This window comes from Neolamprologus multifasciatus, chromosome 23 (genome assembly GCF_963576455.1).
Source record: "Neolamprologus multifasciatus chromosome 23, fNeoMul1.2, whole genome shotgun sequence".
Classification (NCBI taxonomy): Eukaryota; Metazoa; Chordata; class Actinopteri; order Cichliformes; family Cichlidae; genus Neolamprologus; species Neolamprologus multifasciatus.
This window is the reverse complement of record NC_140460.1, coordinates 18,099,901-18,122,504: the sequence shown is the minus strand read 5'-3', so window position 1 is coordinate 18,122,504 and position 22,604 is coordinate 18,099,901. Positions and strand designations below refer to the sequence as shown.

Genomic DNA, 22,604 nt, shown 5'->3' with positions numbered 1-22,604 from the left:
AGAGAGAGTGCAGGACAGACAGACAGGTGACAGCCTCAGGTGTATACACTGCTACAAAACAGCACAAAAGAAGGAGGACTGTGTTATTACGAAACAAGAAGAGTTCCCAGATGGTACAGTGGACACATGTGTGACTCCTGTGATTAAAGCATCTTTCTTTCAGCTTAACGAGTGAACCGTCAGCTCGTTCAAACACACGTTAAACTCCATTTGGCTCGACACCACCGAACAGAGGCAGCAATATAACATAGCTAACATTAACAGTGCAGTGAAACCTGCTTGTTCCGTGATATTCAGGACTGCAAACCGAGCAGCATCACTGACTTTCAGCCTGTTGTGTTTGTGGATATATGACTGACTTTAATTATCCATAAAATCATCACATTCTCTGTAAGATTAAAGTCAACTATTGAACGGCGTATATTTTGGAGTAAAGGCTTTAAAACCAAGTTAGTACAAACATCGCTAATGTCACATAACTTTCCCGACATGTGGCCAACAGTAATGTTTTAATGTTCTTCATTATAAAAAACATTTGCGCATAAATAAGTGACATAATATTCAGTACTTACTTCTGAAAGTTTACTCTTCGGCGGCTCCGCTTCCGCCGTTTTTTTCGGCAAAATTATCCACACCACAGCCGCACTATGAAATCTGGGATATGTTGGGCCATGAAGGCTACAGCGACCCATCCTTAAAATTCAGGGAAATTAAGGACGCATTTGAGGGCCGCATTTCGAGCAGCCTTTGAATTGGGACAGCCTTCGTCGTGTCGCTGTGACGTAATCGGCCTTAAAATGAGGCCTTTAAGGCTGCAGACCCCAAATCCGGTCATTGGTACAGCCTGGCTTGTGTAGTTAATAGGTAACAAAAGCTCAACACTGCCCCTAGCGTCCTGGAGCACTTCCGTTGTGTTTTGGAATTTGCATGTGCTTTGGAGTTTGCAAGTGTTTTGGAGTTTGCATGTGTTTTGGAGTTTGCATGTGTTTTGGAGTTTGCAAGTGTTTTGGAGTTTGCATGTGTTTTGGAGTTTGCATGTGTTTTGGAGTTTGCAAGTGTTTTGGAGTTTGCAAGTTTTTTTTTGGAGTTTGCATGTGTTTTGGAGTTTGCAAGTGTTTTGGAGTTTGCATGTGTTTTGGAGTTTGCATGTGTTTTGGAGTTTGCAAGTGTTTTGGAGTTTGCATGTGCTTTGGAGTTTGCAAGTGTTTTGGAGTTTGCATGTGTTTTGGAGTTTGCAAGTGTTTTGGAGTTTGCAAGTGTTTTGGAGTTTGCAAGTGTTTTGGAGTTTGCAAGTGATTTGGAGTTTGCATGTGTTTTGGAGTTTGCATGTGTTTTGGAGTTTGCAAGTGTTTTGGAGTTTGTACGTGCTTTGTCTCTAGGGGCCACCGTACTAAGTGACTTATATATCATGTTTAACCTCAGTTGCGAAAGGAGAACATGCAGCTAAACATGTCACTCCTGGTCTGATTGGGGAAGGGACCAGAGAAAACTACAGAGTCCGACATTGTTTTGGCAAAGTTACACACCGATTCAATATTGATTTTAGTGACCTCCGATTGGCGTAACCGGGTGTCATTACTGCCGACGTGAATTATGATTTTACTGAATTTACGTTTACCCTTAGCCAACAGTTTTAAATTTCCTTCAGTGTTGCCTGCTCTGGCCCCTGGAAGACAATTGACTATGGTTGCCGGTGTCTCTAGCTTCACATGTCTGAGAACAAAATCACCAATTACCAGAGTTTGACCCCCGGCGGGTGTGTCGCTGAGTGGGGAAAAATGGTTAGACACATGAACGGGTTGGTGGTGTACCTGGGGCTTCTGTTTAGGACTATGCTTCCTCCTCACCGTCACCCAGCCACCCTCTTTCCCCAGCTGGCAGGTTCTACGCTATCTTCGGCTGCACCAGGACTTCAGCAGCAACTGCTCAGCCAAATGTCAGGCCTGGTTAACAATGCCTGTGCATACTGGGACACTCAGGGTAATCCTGGACCACAATGGGCATTTCATTACCAATAATCCTTGTGTTTTTCGTTGTACTGTTGTTATTTTCGCAGTTTGGCAAATGCAATAGGTCAGGCCCCCAAAAATTGTTTTATGGAGTTCGTTACAAACATGCAAATACAGTTGGGATGTTACGAATGACTTTATTTACATAACTGAAATCATCTTGTTTGTACACAACAAAGTTTGGGACGCCAACATAAATAAAGTGCAAATATGTACATTAGATGTCTGTGAACACGACTCATTCCTTTTTCTGCTCGACATGCTTCCCAAGGCCACCTAGCAGCCTGTCCATCCTCTCGGCTCTCCGTTCCTCCATTTGACGTTGCTGTGCCATGTCCTCTTTTATTAGAGCAATGAGTTCATCCTCCCCGTCCCTCTTCCTTTTCGCCACTCGTGCCTCCAGCGGCTCCTCATCCTCCAGCTCTTCCTGGTGAGGAAGTGGGTTGCCCACTACTTCACTGGGCCCTGGTGTGTCCTCCTGGATGGAGGAAATTAGGACTGGAGGCCTGGTAGAGGGCCTCTGTCCTAACACCTCATCCATGGGTCCAAACCAGGGCCATGTTGCAGCAGTGGGCTTCCCACTTGCACCATTGCCTGTCGCTGGATACTTGCACTCCTAAAGGCAGAGTACATCAAAAGTGGCAGTTGGCAAAAACAGCTACAGTACAGGTTTACATAGATGACTTTGCAGTATTCTGTGTGGAGATACATCTGTCAATACCACTTTACATTGTATTTCCTTTTTAGATTCACCCATTTTTGTTTGGCCTGCACAGGGGAGGTTTTCCCTACCAGGTCCATCTTCTCCACGATTGCTCTGACAGACGAAATATGATAGAACATGAAAATCAGGTTATTCCCTGAATGGCATCCACAGCAAAATGTACTAGATTGGGACCGCAGGGCAGACAGTTCACTCTCCCTTGTGCCTCACTGATTGGAAACCTCATGCTGTTGCTGTACCTCCAACCCACTGCGGCTGAGTGTTTTGCACCGGTGGACAGGTGCTCATTTTCACGGCGGAGTCGGATGAGTTCGGCCGTCTGCTCCTTGCCATTGGAATGCAGCAAGACATTGGATTACATTCCCGACCATCTTGCACTTCTGTTTTATCAGTTACCTGTTTTCCGTATGTTCAGCATAATCAGCTGTGTGGGACATACAAACTGAAATGTCAGGCAAAACGATTTATTGTGGGACAGGGGCAGCACTGACTGAGGCCAAACATTTACTTTTTAAGGTCCTAGGTTAAGATCAGGGGGTTCTCTATTATATTTGACATGGATGGCGTGATAACCTTTGCAAATATGTGATGTCTTGGTGGCTCACGCAGATATTTGGTGTGTGCACAGCTACATTCCTGCATGGTTGACATTTCAGTTTGTGGCCAGGGAAGGGTAATATTGGTACAATTGATTACACTTGCAGTTGTGATACTTCTATTCATACTGCCTTCTGTCTGGAAAATGATTCACAGATTTGTGGGACTGTGCATTTACGGTCACGTGGTTCCAACAGGTGTCACAAGGTGTCACCTTGACATTTACTATTCACTGAAGCGTGCGGTCGCTGGATTGGGACACAGCCTCATCCCTCCACCAATGGTCAGTCTCCACCTGGAACTTAAACAAGCACAAACAAGACAGAGAATAAACAACGCCACCCTCTGGTGTGGCGAGCAAAAGCAACACACAAAATCATGACCTGGGTCATAACACTTTCTTTGAAATCAGAGCAAAGCTTCAACACCTTCTCTATTTAAGACATTGTGGTTGGCGGGGTCTGTGGCGTTGGGAGGCAGTGCTCATCACACTTCCCCTGCATTTAAGTCTGTACTGGGTCCTGACTGAAGTTGTTGGTGTATGTGTGGCTGGCAGCTGGAACGTTGCAGTCGAGAATAAAAATGTTACAAAAGTGGTCATGTCTGACATGCATCGTCTACCGACATCTACTGGAAACTGTGGATAGAGGAAACCCTTGCCCCTGGAGACTGGGACTCTCACAACTAGTGATGGTATGATAAATGCCTGTGAATTTTTTTTCCCACCAAAAGGTAAATCACACAATGCACGATGTACTGACATCCGCTGATCATTTGATATACAGCAGTACTGCTGTGATATTACTACATACCAGTGAATATGTAAACGTAAAAATGTAGCGATTGCAAAATACCCATATGAGGTTCTGTATATATATTGTCACACTTAAATGTTTCAGATCATCAAAAAATTTAATATTAAACAATAATAACACAAGTAAACAAAAATCCAGTTTTTAAATGAAGGAATTTATTATTAAGGGCCCTGTGTGAAAAAGTGATTGCCCCCAAACCTAATAACTGGTTGCACCTAATAACTGGTTTTAGTAGCAACAACTGCAATCAAGCATTTGCAATAACTGGCAATGTGTCTTACAGCACCGTGGAGGAATTATTTAAATAAAGTTTTTAGCAATAACTTTAGAAGATTTAGAAATAATTCAGACCTTTTAAAATAAGAATATATAATGCAAAAAAGAATATTTCTGCCATTTCCATTACAGAACACTGAAAAATCTGTTTATGCCAGTGAACTGTTAAATCATGAAGACCACATTAGAGTATAAGAAAGAAAATAAAAAAGACAGCAAACAAAATAACACACAAATGTATTTAAAGTGGAAATCAGTTTTTAAAGACAACTATGTTCGCCAATTAAGTGTCATTTTTCTGTCACAAAGTTGTTCAATACAAAAATCATATCAAAACTTCACATTTCATATTAAACCACAAACTGTTGGATTAGTAGACAACATAACAAAATAACAATACGCCACCAAATCTTTTAAAATTAAAATGACAAATTAAAGGCTCAAAACTTCGAGTAGAAATGCAGATTGGCTCCTCTCAAAGTGTTGATAATACTTTTTTATGTTGCAAATCTGAAATTAGTGGACAGCTAAATGTTTTCAGACACAAGCCAAAGCTTAAAATACAAATAACTGTAATTCATTAAAGAAAAAAGTGCAATTTTAAAATTAAAAGGTGTGACATTTCCAACATTTCAAAAGCTTCCAGTACAATTTAAATGATGATAAACATTATTCTCTGGTAAAATAAAACGTTTATCATTCAGCCCTGCTGTGAACTTTGAAGTCAAAACAAACTAACTGTCACCACCTGGAGGCAGCAATGATCACTGCTTTGTCCAGCTGGGTCACCAGTTTTTAAAAAGACACATTCACCATCATTAATCACTTCAGATCAGTATGAAGAGCTGCTTGGACACCAGCACAGCACCTTGAATTCATAATGAATCCAGAAACAAGAGTTTCTGCTGGACATAAATAACAGCACAAAAACAAACACTAAAAATAACAGTGCATCAGTATTGTACAAAAAGCATGAACAAACCTCAGCGCATTTTCAGAGCCTTCAATTTTTGTATTTCTAATTTATAGGTGGAAAGTAAAGAATTGGATAAAATATGAACTTTACCACCTAACAATAAATATTTATTTATGTTGCCTATTGATGTGATGAACAAAACATTGTCTTTTATACGAGATACAGTGAACTTATAGATAGCTGTGAAGGAAAAATGCCAACTCAGGATCATAATTTTGGATAAAAAGTGCGTAGAAGAGCAGTCTTTATAATCTATGTCATCTCTGTCGTCTTTCATGTAGAGAGCGAGACACTGTCAAAGCAGTCAGGAAATCCAACCGCTTCTTCCTCTGATGGCAGAACAGCATGTTGGAAATTCTGGGAAATGCAGTTCAGTCAGTCAAAAATACACTTAAAAATTCAGAAGCTCATCCAGGAGACTTCAGCAATATTCCCAGCTATTAGCTTACACTGAAAAATATGAATTTTCATTGTGATGTGATGTGATGTATGCATGTAATCCTTGTCAACATGACAAGTTTTTACTGCAAGAGGCTTTTTTGTTAGTCCTCCTCAGGTTCTACAGGGTTTTGCTGGTGGTCATTTCGATGTCACTCAGATCCCTGTAGGTCTCCGATTGGCTCATATTCCAGGTATTCCACTTCTTCCGCAGATTGTACTTTGTGTTGTTCAGAGGGATGTTGATTGAGGAAATGTACTGCATGGACCGTGACATGGAGGCTCTGAAGGCCCGTGTTCGAGCTGTGAAGAGGAGGAAAATTTGTAAACCCTAAAAAACAGAAAGGGAAGATGATGGTTACTCTCTTTATTTTTCTAAGTAATGTCATGTTTGATGCTAATTATAAGTAACAAATTATTCTTTATAGTTATTAGTAAAGTACCTGAAATTATTTTTGCAAGATTTTTCTTATTACTTTGTAAATTCTTGTGTGTTGTGTTTGAATCCTGCAGCTTATCACACATTTGAATTCCATGTGTGACAACTGCAAGTGTCCAGCATTGCACCCCTGATGATCCACCAGGACAAACTCAGCAGTGTGTGAGGAAGAGGAGGAAGAAGAGCCAGCAGCAGCTGACAGATGGAGAGAATAGACAGACTGTTCCCTGTTTGTGAAGGACTGCTAGAAAAGTTTAAAATAACTAATTGTCTGTCCTGAATCAGTCTTATTAGGTAATGATAAAATAATTTTATCATTCAAATGTTTTCAGTGTGGGAGAAAGTACTCAGGGCCTTCAAGTTACATACTATGAAAGGCAGTAACAAGTTTAATATTCAGAAACCTAACGTGTGTATCAGCAGCAGAATGAACCTAAAAATAAATGTTTGTTTCAGTTCTATGAAGCTTTGAGTATTTTGGATTAGTAGTACTGCTGTGTTTGTCACATTCTGACCCCACATACACACACACTCAGACAGTACTCTTTGTTCACATGTGTACCTATGTAAATGAGCCTATGTATATTCATTTAACCTCAATAAAAGAGCAGTGTTACGAGGGAGCAGACAAGAGCAACTGGGGTCAAGCGAAGGAACGGTGTTTGTCCAGTTGGTCTTTCTTGTATACGAGAAACATAAAGAACTTTGCCTGCTTGTGTCTTGCTTTGCTGTGTAGTAGAATTGTCTTGAACGTTCCAGGAAATAGGTTTATGCTACAAACCTATCAGCCAACATATTAGAAGAACAACATTTGTGTCCTATATATAATACATCTATATATACACTGTAAAAGATACTTGTCTTTGAGTGAATATATAAGGTTTTAGGAAATATAAATAACTGCAACTTGAATCTTTACTGAAGCCCAGTATTTGACACAGAGTTCAGGTTCACTGCTGTAATAACTAATAATGATTAATATAATAGTAAATTTAATATTGGCCATATTATATTTACATTACCAAAGTGAGATGACTTTAGTCTCATGAACAACATTAGCTAATTGTTATTTATCTTTAAATGACTGTTCAGTACAGAAATGAAGCCCAAAAATCATGTTTTACAGTCCTGTGGTCTCAGCCTCAGAAACTTATCAAATCAAACAAAGCTCATGTAAAAACAAACAGATGAACAAAAGAAATGTCTCCTTCATTTCTGTCAAACAATGCTGTATGAAACGTTTCCAGTGGTTAGTATCATGGTTGCTAGGCAACCTGAGCAGCGCGACGGAGGCTAGATGGTCCCATTTCACAAGACTGGCACTTCGAGCCTTCTCGGTATTTGGAGGACCCGGCCCACGAACACTGCGAAAGGATGCAGATCCTGAATTGGGATACAGCCAAGGACTTGACACTGAAACATGACTGACTGTATATGCAACATGGAACACAGGGAAGACACAGTGACCAGAACTAGGACCTAGAACTACAAATATAATATGAACAGCAAACCACCATCCTCTTTCAATGCTGTGGTTACTGAGATGAGCCTTTGTTTTTCTTGGCTTTGTCACTAATATCCTAATATTTGCAAGAGTTAACGGCATTTTCGTACTTTTATTACTACTACTGCTTCAGTTAAAATGTTTCAGTTTTCCTTGTTCCCTTCGATATACCATGAATTAAATATGAAACTTTCAACAATCACCTCCCGTTTGTTTTTGTTTTTTTGCATTTTATGTGTTTACCTGAAGTGTGAGAAGCTCATGACACCTTTAATCTCAGTTCTAGAATGAAGTGGAAGGAGTCGTACCTGTGTGGTTGTACAGATGCAGAACAAAATGCTGAAGATCAGGTGTGTTTTTTCTGAACTGAGCAGCACGAAATATCCCAGAGTCCAGGACAGACCGAGTAACACCGCCAGAGATAAACTGATGAGGAACTTCCTGCTTAAAGATGACTTCTTGTTGCTACAGTAAAAACAGAGTTAAAATCCACATGGAAGCTAGTCAGAAATGATTCTGCATAATCTTTACATCATATCTGTGAAAATGGAGTGTATGCATTGATACATCTCTCCTGAAGACAAAGATGGAGCATTACTGTGTTATTAGTTATTACTGTTATTATTAACAAAAAGAAATAAAGCCATTTTGTTTTGCTCACAGTTAAATTGTGTTCAAAGTTTTTATTTTTCATTTCTCATTTTTAAATGTTGGTTTTCTTAATATATTTATATCTGAGAATTGCACCTTTTAACATCCACTTAAATTTGGGTAATTTATTTTTGAAATATTTTTGAAACAACAGCAGCTTTAGATGTTACCTGGTCAGTCTGGGTTCAACTTTGCATGTAGTCATGGAGGTAAGAACCAACAGGATGATGTTGTAAATCAGGATCAGGCCAATAGGAAGAAGGAAAGCCCAAAACATCGGTTTTCCAAACTTGAAATGTTTGTTCTTATCCAACGCTGCCAGCCAACAACTACAGCGAGAGGAAAAGAACATAAAAAAACACTTTTGTCTACGTGTTGATCAAAATTTTATAAATACTTTATTTACTGAAGATGACAATTTTTTTAGGCAGTGGATGTAATTTCTATGGAGGACCACAAGAGCCACCCGCATCAAAATAAAGAATTCTGTTTTTAATGAACTGTAGAATAAATTCTGCATTTGTAAATTCATTTTTGAACTCCACATTAAAAAACAGACTTTTAAAATGCTTTTTAGAAACTTCATTTCAAAATCCATTTTCGAATTCCAATTTAATACAATTAAGACAATTAATCAATTTCACAAATAACGTCACTGCCATCAGGTCAAATATCTCTCCTTCATCTTCTCAGTATCAAACTTACAATTTGCTCTCCTCCGATACTTGGTCCTCTTTTACTCATGTTACATTACAGGACATCAGAGTCCTATTTTGTCATATTAAACAGACTTCAAGCCCCCTTGATGTCCTACCTGCCTCACTTTTCATTAGCGTGTTTAATTCCATTAGCCCCTGTATTGTGGAAGTGATAAATATTTCTCTCTATACTGGCTCAGTTCCCAGATTCTTTAAACAAGCTGTTGTTGAACCAATATTAAAGAAACCCCACCTGGATCCATCTCTTCCTAGCTGTTATAGGCCAATATCCAAATTGCCCTTTGTATCAAAGATTTTAGAAAAAATTGGTGGTAGTACAACTTGACTATTTCCTGGATAAAAATGCTGGTTTTCGTAAATTACATTCCACTGAAACGGCTTTACTTAGAGTATCTAGTGATATCTTGATGGCAGCAGATGCTGGAGAGTACAGAGTTCTGGTTCTGTTGGATCTCAGCTTTTGATACTGTAGATCACACACACACATACATATATATATATATATATATATGTATATATTAGGGATGCAACGATACTCGTATCGATATTGAACCGTCGATACAGTGCTTTCGGTTCGGTACGCATATGTATCGAACAATACAAAATTTTTAATTTATTTTATCAGCTTTTCTTCTGACGATGCTGTCTGTGTTGAGAGCTCAGTGGATCTGCGTTCGACTACTCCGCCTAGACTGCACTGTCGAGCGCAGATCCATTGAGTGCAGCGCAAGCTAGCAAGACAGAAGCTAAGCTCGTTGCAACATGGCAAATTGAACCTCCCCCACTCATTCAGATCTGGCGTTTGGAACTATTTTGGTCTTAATGTGAAGTATGACCCTGAAGGTAAGCGCATCATGGACAAAAGTAAAACAGTATGTCAGATGTGCCACGCAACTAGTGGGAACACAATGAATATGACTGCACATTTACACCGACATCATCCTAGTGCAAAAACAAGTGGAAGCAGACAAAAACAACAAGCACGCATGCTACAAACTTTACCTGAGTCATTTAGACAGCCATTAGCACATGATTCTCCTTATGGGGACCTGATATGTTTAATATGCTGCTGAGAATATACCCCAGAAGAAGCGTATAGTATAGCTTTTATTTTGGAAAGAGCCATTTCTCTGTAATAAACTCTCTTTTCCAAACAGGAGTGATTTCTCAATCAGATAGATTTATTGTTTTATTACTTTCTTGTTTCAGCAACATTAATGTTAAAAACTGTACTTTTGAGTTAAAATATATATTTATAATTTTAATAAATGAAATTAAAAAAGCATGAACATTTTTTTTGTATCGAAAAAATATCGAACCGTGACACCAAAGTATCAAACCGAACCCTGAATTTTGTGTATTGTTGCACCCCTAATATATATATATATATATATATATATATATATATAGAGAGAGAGAGAGATGTATACATATTTTTTTCTAACTTCAGTATGACTGTGGTACATAAACTTTATGTGAATACTCTTTACTATTCTTAAATATAACTCATAAAAGAAGTAAAAGTACAAATGTGTAAAAAGTTACAGACTTCCTCAGTAGGTTTACACTCTTTTGGAGTGATTTTAATTGTGTGTTAAAGGAGAAAGAGATTAGGAGGTAAAGTAGATGATGCAGAGTCAGTCATCACTGAGGCAGTTTTTCCTTCATGAAGTCCAGGTGCTGGTTTCCCCGTGTGTGTGTCTGATGCCCCAAAGCTGACTCAGAGCCGTAACACCATCCATGACTGCAGTATGGAACAGATGTGGGTGTATCCTCATCTCCCAGAGGAGTCCAAATTATTATCAAACAGACCTACAGACACAAAAACATTGATAATATAAACAACAAGACTATCAGCAGTGATTTAACTACTTTAAGATCTCTGTGAAAATAATTTTTACATCATTTACAGTGTATATCACAGAATTCAAGGCCTTTATAAGTAAAGAGCATACAGAGAAAAGTACCGGGTGGGCCACCGTAATAAAATGGGAATGGTTGGTGATATTAAAGTCCTGTTTGTGGCACATTAGTATATGTGAGGGGTCAAACTCCTCAAGATGGGTGATGACCATGGTGGCCATTTAGAAGTTGGCCATCTTGGATACAACTTTTGTTTTTCCAATAGGAAGAGGGCCATGTGACACATCAAACTTATTGGTAATGTCACAAGAAAAACAATGGTGTGCTTGGTTTCAACATAACTTTATTCTTTCATGAGTTATTTACAAGTTTCTGACCACTTATAAAATGTGTTCAATGTGCTGCCCATTGTGTTGGATTGTCAATGCAACCCTCTTCTCCCACTCTTCACACACTGATAGCAACACCGCAGGAGAAATGCCAGCACAGGCATCCAGTATCCGTAGATTCAGGTGCTGCACATCTCGTATCTTCACACCATAGACAATTGCCTTCAGATGACCCCAAAGATAAAAGTCTAAGGGGTCAGATCGGGAGACCTTGGGGGCAAACTGTTCATCTAGGAATGCTCGGACCTGGCACCCATAATGTGGTGTTGCATCTTGCTGGAAAAACTCAGGGAACGTGCCAGCTTCAGTGCATAAAGAGGGAAACACATCATCATGTAGCAATTTCAAATATCCAGTGGCCTTGATGTTTCCATTGATGAAGAATGGACCCACTATCGTTGTACCCCATATACCACACCAAACCATCACTTTTGTTGTTCCAACAGTCTTGGAGGGATCCATCCAATGTGGGTTAATGTCAGACCAATAGTGGTGGTTTTGTTTGTTAACTTCAATTTTCAATTCAATTCAATTCAATAAAACTTTATTGATCCTGAAAGTTGACCCCGAAGGAAATTGGGTTAAGGCTGCCGACCTTACCCTTCTGACCATACATACATGACACAAACATCACATGGGGAAGACAGGTCAGAGAGGTATAACAATGGAAAATGCACAACATGAGGAAAGATAAGGAGAAAAAAATAACTCCCCCCAGACTGAGCTGCAACAGGGAGATCAGTTTGAGAACATAAAAAAAACTCTTAATACACCAAAGAAACACATGACAAGCAACAGGGGTGGGTAAAGGGTGAGAAACAGCCAGTGTAGACAGTGCATCCGGGCCTGCAGCATAAGCGCTGGTCTCCTTGATCCACCGTCAGCATCAGAGGGGAATAAGCGTCAAAGGCGTTTGGAGAGGGAGGGGGGATGAGTGTACATCTGCATGTGTATATATGTCTGTGTGTGTATGCGTGTCCAGAGTTCAGCTGAGACAGTGTCCTTCGCCCTGCCAGGCTAAGTAAACAGTCTTCCAGCCAACCCAGGTAGCCTTGCATAGAATGGGAAGAACAGTCTAAACACAGTCCGTATCAGGGTGTTGTTGTTCAGCTCCAGCCTTGAGACGGCAGCTGGCGCCGAAGGGATATCCGCATGAAGTAATGGTGGTTTTACTTTAGTGCGAACAACTCATGAGAATTTCAAAGCTGTTCTAGCAGTCCGACACTGGTCTCTCAATCTCCCATTGGAGAGCCGTGAGTTTCTCCATGATGTTATCAAACTTACGCTCCATGATGTTGTCATCCTTGTGCTCAAAGAGCCGATTCTGATAAATCACGACCGCAGTGAGCTTCTAAGATGTAATCCAGTTTGCACTCAGAGGTCTTATTCTGAGTATTCACGGCAGCCGTAAGCTTCTCCAAGATCTTATCCGTGCTGCAATCAATGAGCCCATTTTGAGAAACTCACACCTCGTTCCATCATTTCAATCCCAGCAGACAGCCTTGTGGGGGTTTGAACAGCCGGTTCCACTTTCTTGATTCTTTGATAAGTCAGGGCCAAGCCAGCTCCGATCAGCAAGAACCCTGTTATCATGGTTCCCGAATAGGTAGATATCTTCAGCACTCAGGCTCACCCGAGCCCGGACTTCTTGTTGAGAAAATGGTGTCAATTGCATTCAGGGACCAGTTGATCAAATCCATAATTCCTCTTTTAGGTTTTAGAGAACAGACTGTGAGAGAATGTTCCAGGGAAAAGTAATACAAAAAACACGAGACTAGACAAGGACACAAGAGGCTAAGCAGGGAAGCTAAGGGAGAGGAGGAGGAGAGGAGAAAAGTGCGACAGCCTTCGTCAAGAGCAAGTATTACATAAAAGTTTGCCTCATCACTAAACAAAATCTTCTGCGTGAACTGAGGGTCCTGTTCCAATTTTTGTTTTGCCCATTCTGCAAATTCTGTGCGCCGATCTGTGTCATCCTCGTTGAGATGCTGCAGTAGCTGGAGTTTGTAAGGGTGCCATTTGTGAGTAGCTAATATCCGACTAATGCCACTCTCCAGTGACATTCGGCGAGTGCTACGCTGTGGGCTCTTGCTGAATGAAGCTAGGACAGCCACTGATGTTTCTTCATTAGTGACAGTTTTCTTGCGTCCACATTTTGGCAAATCCAACACTGAACCAGTTTCACGAAACTTAGCAAGCAGTTTGCTAACTGTAGCATGGGAGATGGGTAGTCTCGTAGGGTGTCTTGCATTGAAATCTGTGGAATGACGTGGTTACAGCGTTCACCAGATATCAACACAATTTTGATCCGCTCCTCACATGTTAACCTCTTCCACATGTCAATGGCTGTGAACAAAGAGAAACTTGTAAATAACTCATGAAAGAATAAAGTTACTTTGAAACCAAGCACACCATTGTTTTTCTTGTGACATTATCAATAAGTTTGATGTGTCACATAGCCCTCTTCCTATTGAAAAAACAGGAAAAAAACTCCTATTGTGAGTCCTCTAGAGTACCTAAAGAGAGAGCCCACACTGGCCCAAAGGGAACATTCAAGCTCCACACAGAAAGGCCAAAGAAACATCTGGATATAGGGTTAATGGCACTAACAATTCCAATCTCATGTTTGTGTTAAGGCACCCTCAGTTCTCAGTATGTCCTCTGTTCATTTTGTGCAACAAACATGATTACATGAACATACATGAAAGTTTTTACTCATCCAAGTCAGAGTAAGCAAAGGAGCTTGGAAAGAAAAGTGACTGGATTTCTTTATGTGTCTTGAAGACGCTTCACCTCTCATTCAAGAAACTTCTTGAGTTCTAAGACCAGTTGGTGGAGAGTCGCAGATTTAAGCACTAATGGAACTGTCGCGTATGAGGGTCGTTAATCCAATTTCGATCATCTGCTTACTCACATTTGCCAAGTTGAAAATGGGTCTGGGTCATTATCAGCCAAGGTTTTGGGTGAACCCATTGTGAGACCTTGCCACACCCTATCGTGTGACTTACTGAGATCAAATGTCCCAATTGACTAGCTTGACACACATCCTCACTTTAGGTTTGGCAACATTTTTTTAGTAGATAAATGTAAATGGCTTAAACATGAATGAGCTGCAGTTTGAAGAAAGGTTTTGAGGGGATGGGTGGTGGCTCCCAGGCCTGGCAGATCTTGATGTACTACTGAGAAGTGAAGAAGTGAAAGAACAGAAAAAGGTCAGGGAGGGTAAGGTATGGAAATGAGAACGAACAGCTTGTAGAACTGGGTGGTCATATATAGATAACAACTGGAAGGGGCATGTTTCGAGGCATGGTCCTGCTCCTGAAATTCAAATAATTTATCTCCAATTCACTAGCTGGGCCAACATCTTCATTTTAGAGTTGAAAGCATAAGTATAATAAATACATAAAGGGAAATGGCTTAAACATGAATGAGCTGCGGCTTGGGGAAAGCCTCGAAGGGAACTGGTGCCAGCTTTTGGTGTGTCAGATCTCAAAGAAGGCATCCCTTAGAAGTACAGGGTGGGCCACAGAACTGCAAATTCTGTGCGCTGATCTGGGTCATCCTCATTGAGATGCTGCAGTAGCTGGGGTTTGTAAGGGTGCCATTTGTGATGCCGCTCTCCAGTGACATGCAATGAGTGCTACGCTGTGGGCTCTTGCTGAATGAAGCTAGGACAGCCACTGATGTTTCTTCATTAGTGACAGTTTTCTTGCGTCCACATTTTGGCAAATCCAACACTGAACCAGTTTCACGAAACTTAGCAAGCAGTTTGCTAACTGTAGCATGGGAGATGGATGGTCTCGTAGGGTGTCTTGCATTGAAATCTGCTGCAATGACCCGGTTACTGCGTTCACCAGATATCAACACAATTTTGATCCACTCCTCACGTGTTAACCTCTTCGACATTTCAATGGCTTTGAACAAAGAGAACCTTGTAAATAACTCAAGAAAGAATAAAGTTACGTTGAAACCAAGCACACCATTGTTTTTCTGGTGACATTACCAACAAGTTTGATGTGTCACATGGTCCTCTTCCTATTGAAAAAACAAAAGTTATATCCAAGATGGCCAACTTCTAAATGACCACCATGGTCACCACCCATCTTGAGGAGTTTGCCCCCTCACATATACTAATGTGCCACAAACAGGACTTTAATATCACCAACCATTCCCATGTTATTACGGTGTATCCATATAAATGGCCCACCCTATACTAAACTCAATCAATTTCATCTTTTGTTTTTCATCTTGTATATTTTATTAATAATTACATTTCGTGATCTGTATCTTTACCACACATTTGCCACAGAGGTGTAGATACTGTACTTGCAGTGAATGCTTAAATTGTGCTGATTAGTATGGTGGCCCCTAGAGACAAAGCACGTACAAACTCCAAAACACTTGCAAACTCAAAAGCACGTACAAACTTCAAAACGCATGCAAACTCCAAAACACATTGGTTTTAAAGGCCTTTACTTCAAAATATACGCCGTTCAATAGTTGACTTTAATCTTACAGAGAATGTGATGATTTTATGGATAATTAAAGTCAGTCATATATCCACAAACACAACAAGCTGAAAGTCAGTGATGCTGCTCGGTTTGCAGTCCTGAATATCATGGCACAAGCAGGATTCACTGCACTGTTAATGTTAGCTATGTTATATTGCTGCCTCTGTTCGGTGGTGTCGAGCCAAACGGACTTTAACGTGTGTTTGAACGAGCTGACGGTTCACTCGTTAAGCTGAAAGAAAGATGCTTTAATCACAGGAGTCACACATGTGTCCACTGTACCATCTGGGAACTCTTCTTATTTCGTAATAACACAATCCTCCTTCTTTTGTGCTGTTTTGTAGCAGTGTATACACATGAGACAGTCACCTGTCTATCTGTCCTGCACTCTCTCTACGTTTCTTTCTCTCTGATTGTGTAATAAAAGTATGAACATTCATTTATAAGTTACACTTGTCTTTGAATCCTGCTGCTTATCACACATTTGATTTCCATGTGTGACAACTGCAAGTGTCCAGACAGAGGGACCCACTGCTGCACATCATCTGTGAGGCTTTGCACCCCTGATGATCCACCAGGACAAACTCAGCAGTGTGTGAGGAAGAGGAGGAGGAAGAGCCAGCAGCAGCTGACAGGTGGAAAGAATAGACAGACTGTTCCCTGTTTGTGAAGGACTGCTAGGAAAGTTTAACATAACTAATTGTCTGTCCTGAATCAGTCTTATTAGGTAATGTTCAAATAATTTTATCATTCCAGTGTTTTCAGTGTGGGAGAAAGTACTCAGGGCCTTCAAGTTACACACTATGAAAGGCACTAATAAGTTTAATATTCAGAAACCTAAAGTATGTATCAGCAGCAGAATGGACCTAAAAATAAATGTTTGTTTCAGTTCTATGAAGCTTTGAGTATTTTGGATTAGTAGTACTGCTGTGTTTGTTGCATCATATTGCTGTAATTGTTTATATGCTTTATATATTCTGAGGTAAGTTGATCTATAGTGTTACATCATATTCTATAAGGATGTTATGTGTTTGTATACTTTCTGCCCAGTTTGACCCATTTAGCAGAAGTCAGCCTGTTTAAGGCTCTGATATCTATTCTGTATGACTTAAAGAAGTTATGACATGGTCTGATTTTCTCACCCAATAAAGGAATATTTAATATATCAGTCTACTCTTCATTTTATCAGAAACAGTTATCACAGCTCGTACATTTTCTTTTTTATAAATATATGTAAGCAATAAGCCAAATTTAGTAATGCCAACATACTGAAGGAATAACATCTGTCTCTTATATATGATACACCTATATATGCACTGTCAAAGATACTTGTCTTTGAGTGAAGATTTAAGGTGATAAGACATATAAATAACTGCAACTTGAATCTGTATTGAGGCTCAGTATTTGACACATGTTCACTGCTGTAATAGCTAATAATGATTAGTATAATAACTATAATATTGGCCATATTATATTTACATTACCAAAGTGATATGACTTTAGTCTCATGAACAACATTAGCTAATTGTTATTTACTAACTAATCTTAAATGACTGTTCAGTACAGAAATGAAGCCCAAAAATCATGTTTTACTGTCCTGTGGTCTCAGCCTCAGATACTTATTAAATCACACAAAGCTCTTGTAGAAACAAACAAACAAATGAACAAAATATGTTCTCCTTCATTTCTGTCAAACAAAGTTGTATGACACGTTTCCAGCGGTTAGTATCATGGTTGCTAGGCAACCTGGGAAGCGCGACGGAGACTAGACTGTCCCATACAGCCCATGTGTTTGCAACAAACAAACTTTATTTTGCAAATCGAGCTCAACACTGCCCCTAGCATCCTGGAGCACTTCCGTTGTGGTTTGGATTTTGCAAGTGTTTTGGAGTTTGCAAGTGTTTTGGATTTTGCAAGTGTTTTGGAGTTTGCACGTGTTTTGGAGTTTGTACGTGTTTTGGAGTTTGTACGTGTTTTGGAGTTTGCATTTGTTTTGGAGTTTGCATTTGTTTTGGAGTTTGCAAGTGTTTTGGAGTTTGCAAGTGTTTTGGAGTTTGCATGTGTTTTGGAGTTTGTAAGTGTTTTGGAGTTTGTACGTGCTTTGTCTCTAGGGGCCAGTGAGTTTCCTGTTTTATTCTGAAGGTCTCTGTCTCATGTGAGTGTGTTCAGTTTACGTTTCCCCTGTCCCGTCAGCCCTGATTTCTCCCAGGGGTGTTGCCCTCCTGTCTCTCATCCCCTGATCACTGCTGTGTGTATTTAAGCCCTGTGTGTTCTGCCTGTTGCCGGTTCGTCTGTGTTCCACGGTGTCCTGTCCCTCGTCCGTGTCTCTCTGCTTCTCCCCCATTCTGGTACCCTCTCAGGTTTGTCATTTAGCTTTTAGGTCTTTAGTTTTGTCTTCCCTCTGTGCCTGTTTTGCCATCTCCCCACTGAGTAAATAAACATCACTAGCATTATCAGCTACTGCCTGCGTTTTGGGTCCTTTCTCCCTTCTACACCACACGGCTCGCCTCGGCAGCCGTGACACTAGGGGCCACCATAGATTAGAATATACTGGACATTCAATGCTAAGATTCAGCGCACTGTGTTAGAGGCTGAGATTTGATGAATTCATCATATATACAACCTTTGATCATCATTTATGTCCAGTTGAGAATGAATCTGTGCACTCACATATTAAATGAACTGAAATCAGTTGTGTGATCTCCAGTTTTGATATAAGGAATGAGAGAACTGACAGCTGTTATTTTAATCAGCCTGTCTTAGTTGTTTTAACTCTAAGTATCATAAAGTAATCTGATAACATCTGGACTGACGAGTTTACTGTCAGCATTTTAATCGCTAGTTTAAAGGCTGCAGGTCGCAGCTCTAATGCTCTAACACTGTATAAATGTAATAGGGCTCAGTGCTAATAGTCTGAGCTGCTTCAAGCTTTATTTGTAAAGAGCACAGCAGCGTACAAAAAAGCTAGCATTAGCCATGTTAGCACGTTACCTTCAACAGGTGGTCAGACTGAGTAAACAAGTACTCAGTCAGAGGTTGGCTCTCCGTTTCGCTGCAGGGTCCCTTCATTCTTCACATATCCGTGTCGAGCCGAGTGTAAATCCCAAGGCTGAACGGCCTTTGTACAAGCACACACGCCTCTTAGCAGGGCAAAGCTATGAGCTAGAAAAATCCAGGCTGGCAGCCTGTGTCTGTCCAACCAATCAGAGAGCTCCTTACATCTCAATTGGCTAATTTGTATTGCAGCAAGATCTTTAAAATGAAGTTGCTAATCCAGATGGTAATGCAAATGTTAATCCCTGAGCTAATCCCTGAGCGAACAGGAAAGGGAAATGGATTTTGAAATGAGGAGTGGAATTTAAAAAGCATTTTGAAAATAAGTTTTTTAAATTGGAATTCGGAAAAGGTTTTTGAAATGAATTTTTTTTAAAGAACATTTAAAAAATCAGTTTCCTAATGTGGAATTCAAAAATGAATTTGCAAATGCAGAATTTATTCTACAATTTATTATTTAAGCAAAGAATTCTTTATTTTGATACGCGTGGTTTTTGTGGTCTTCCATAAATTTCACAATAAATAAACTACTCTATAATCCAAACTGGGAATTTAGGTCATTGTAGGGTGGAGAATTTCACAGATTACCCACAATTCCTCTTGTCTGTAACCCAGCGGATTGTCCACCCTGTAGCTCACCCCCAGTGTGATGACCATGAAACATGCTGGCATTCCTAACAGGACACAACAAATCAAAACAGCAGTTGAAGTAAAATGAAATTTAACCTGAGTAGCGAAAGACCGCGGTGATCTGAAAATGATGTGCCGGGGGTTTGCGGTTGTATCTGTGTATCACTGGAAAATGTTTAGTTTCACTTCAGTTTTTATTTTAATTTTGTTTTAAACTAAAAGAAATGATAAGAAGCTCAAGATTTTAGCACAGTGCTGTGTATCTGCATTCCTTAATGTTATGACTTTTTTCCTTCTAATTATACTACTTTAAAGTTCTTCTAAAATATTTCAAATTTGGCATTTTTGTTTTCTTTCTGAATGTCCTACCCCATCCCAGAGTCACACTCAGTGGAGTCCAGTGTGTTGGCAGGCTGCGGCGCATTGACCGGACCAGCAGCACCAGTTGAGTGCTGTATACACTGTTCCACATGAAGGTGGCCATCAGGAGGAAGTGCAGCAGAGCTGCTACAGCCGTACACGAGCCGCGGTCTGGTTCTATGTGTTCATCAGAGTTCAGGATGTTGTTGGTTCGATCATCACCCTGCACCTTAGTGTCGTTCTGTCTGGTAGAGTTTTGGACTCCAGAGAGGAAGGTGATGATGAAGGCCAGCAGGCTGAGGTAGATGCACAGCAGAGCCAGCTTTGAATTCAAGTTACTTGGCTGCCCATGAGACTTCCTGAAGAAGCTACAGAGAGAAAAATAACAAAGAAGTTTTAATATCTTTCAAGTTTTGGTATTTCTTAAAGAAAAACACCACAAATATATATATATATATATATAAAGAGACAGACAGCAATTTTACTATTTTTAGACTTTATAGGTCAAATAAAATAATCAAAAGATTAATGTAAATTGAAAATAACTATTTGTTGCATCCAAGAAAGTTTCAGTTTGTGAAATAACAACTAGAAGTGTTTGGTAAATGTGATGAGAGAATTTTAATGCAGCATAATTAAACATCACTTCTAATCTGTGAAGTAACCCAAACTTACTTTTCTTTAATGTGATAAATGATAGTCACAACCAGACCCAGAATAGAAAGAGAAAGTCCCACGTTGGAGCTCACATCCAGAGCTTTCGCATACTCGTAGTTCTCTCTGTATGACTGAAAAACAGGATTCAGATTTAAACTCATAAAATATCTGTGATGAGTTAGATTTACATTTTGAGCTATGTCATGACCAATGTTTAACAAGCTGTTGTTGAGGATTTTTTGTATCATATACAGTAGCGGTTTTAGATACGGGCGAAACGGGCGGTTGCCCGGGGCGGCATCGTGGTGGGGGGTGGCATCGTGGTGGGGGGCGCCATCACCGGCATCGGCAAAAAAAAAATGCTCGTACTCATGCTGCCCCGACGTCAGCCAGCGCATATTGGGAATGGCATAGGCACCGATTGGTTTTCTATCACCCATTTGCTGGGAGTAGGGGCGCCCTTCGTTTGCGAGGAGCGCCTGCTGCTTGTGACACAGGGAAGAGGGGGCGGGGCGGCGGGGGATTTTCTAACCGCAGCATCTAATAACCAACTCGCAAAGTAAAACAAAATAAAAACAAACCAACAAACACAAAAACACCAGACATTATAATACAGACTTATAATTTTCACCGATGTTTTTTTTAAATTTTATCTGTGTTTTTTTAATTCTATACACAAAAAGTGAGCGCGAGAGCCCTCGGCGCGCCTGCTCGCTGCTGAAGTCAAAGTAAACTATATTGTTATCTCCGCTACAGTCCAGTATATAGAGAGACGAGACGACGAGGCTCCAGTTACAGCAGTGCAAGTAAACAAACAATATATATAAGAAGAGTAAGAAAATAAATATACACGTTAGGACTCGGGGTAAAGAGATCAATAACAATTTAAAATGTAAAATTTACAGTTTGATGATTTAAAGTCTCACACACAACCCGTCGAAAGGGGCGGTGGGCCCTGCTGCTTCCAAATAGACCACATTTCATTTATAATGTTGTAAATCCAAGTCCATTATGGATTCATGATATGAATCCTGGGTTGTGTGAAATCTCAGAAATGCACCCTAGACAAAGTGAATCTGTGAACTAAGGTGTAGGTATGTTAGATCATGTTGTGGTGACCCTCGGGTTGAGGGATGGGTGTTCATACTGGAGTGCAAAATTAAAACCAATGGAAGATGGACAAGAAAAGTTCAAAGCCATCAGGTCCTCAGTTTAGAAAAAAGAGAAAAGAAGAGGAAGAGAAACGAGTAAAAGATATAGGTACAGGTAAGCAGATGTGTCAATGGATAATGGCAGGTCATCCTGAAACAATCAGAATCAGAATACTTTATTAATCTCTAAGAAAATAATGTGCGTTACAGTTGCTCCAAGAAGAAATGGTAAAAATAGTAACAGTAACAGACTAAACTCCAAACAATACATTATGTTACAGTTTTTAATATTAATTAGTCATTGTTGATTTGTCCTGTTCTCATTGTATGACAAATTATGATGGCTGTTAGGTAGCCGTTTGCATACTATGCATACTCTCTCTCTCTTCATATGTGTGTGTACAACAGTTTTATGTTAATGTACAATCCTTAATATGTTTTGTGTGTGTGTGTGTGGGGGGGGGGGGGGGGGGGGGGGGGGGCGCCAGAGGGAGTGTTCGCCCAGGGCGCCAAACAGGCTAGGACCGCCACTGATCATATATATGACATATATATCTGTATACACTGGACATATACTCACATATATATTATGTAATCATATGTAATCATATATACTAATATACACTCATATACACTATATATATATATATATATATATATATATATATATATATATATATATGTATATATATATATATATATATATATATATATACTGGAGTATTTTATATAATGGAATCACTGTGCATCTAACCTACATGTTCGAGATCACAAGACCCACATATTTAAGTCAAATATTATCTCTAATTATATTAATGGAGTTTGTGCCACTTGTTGTATG

At 39.9% G+C, this 22,604-nt stretch overlaps 1 protein-coding gene across 1 annotated transcript in view; it reads right to left on the bottom strand.

Annotated features, from left to right (window-relative positions):
• Positions 1-4,285: 4,285 nt before the first annotated feature.
• Positions 4,286-22,604, bottom strand: part of LOC146491335 (uncharacterized) — a 30,382-nt gene continuing 12,063 nt past the window's right edge. The window contains exons 12-17 of the mRNA XM_085152696.1: positions 20,631-20,743; positions 19,965-20,323; positions 19,558-19,639; positions 8,600-8,758; positions 8,087-8,243; positions 4,286-6,166 (exon numbers count right to left, since the gene is read on the bottom strand). Coding sequence (XP_085008822.1) covers positions 5,957-6,166; positions 8,087-8,243; positions 8,600-8,758; positions 19,558-19,639; positions 19,965-20,323; positions 20,631-20,743 — 1,080 coding nt within the window. The 3' untranslated portion in view covers positions 4,286-5,956. The remainder of the gene's footprint in view (positions 6,167-8,086; positions 8,244-8,599; positions 8,759-19,557; positions 19,640-19,964; positions 20,324-20,630; positions 20,744-22,604) is intronic.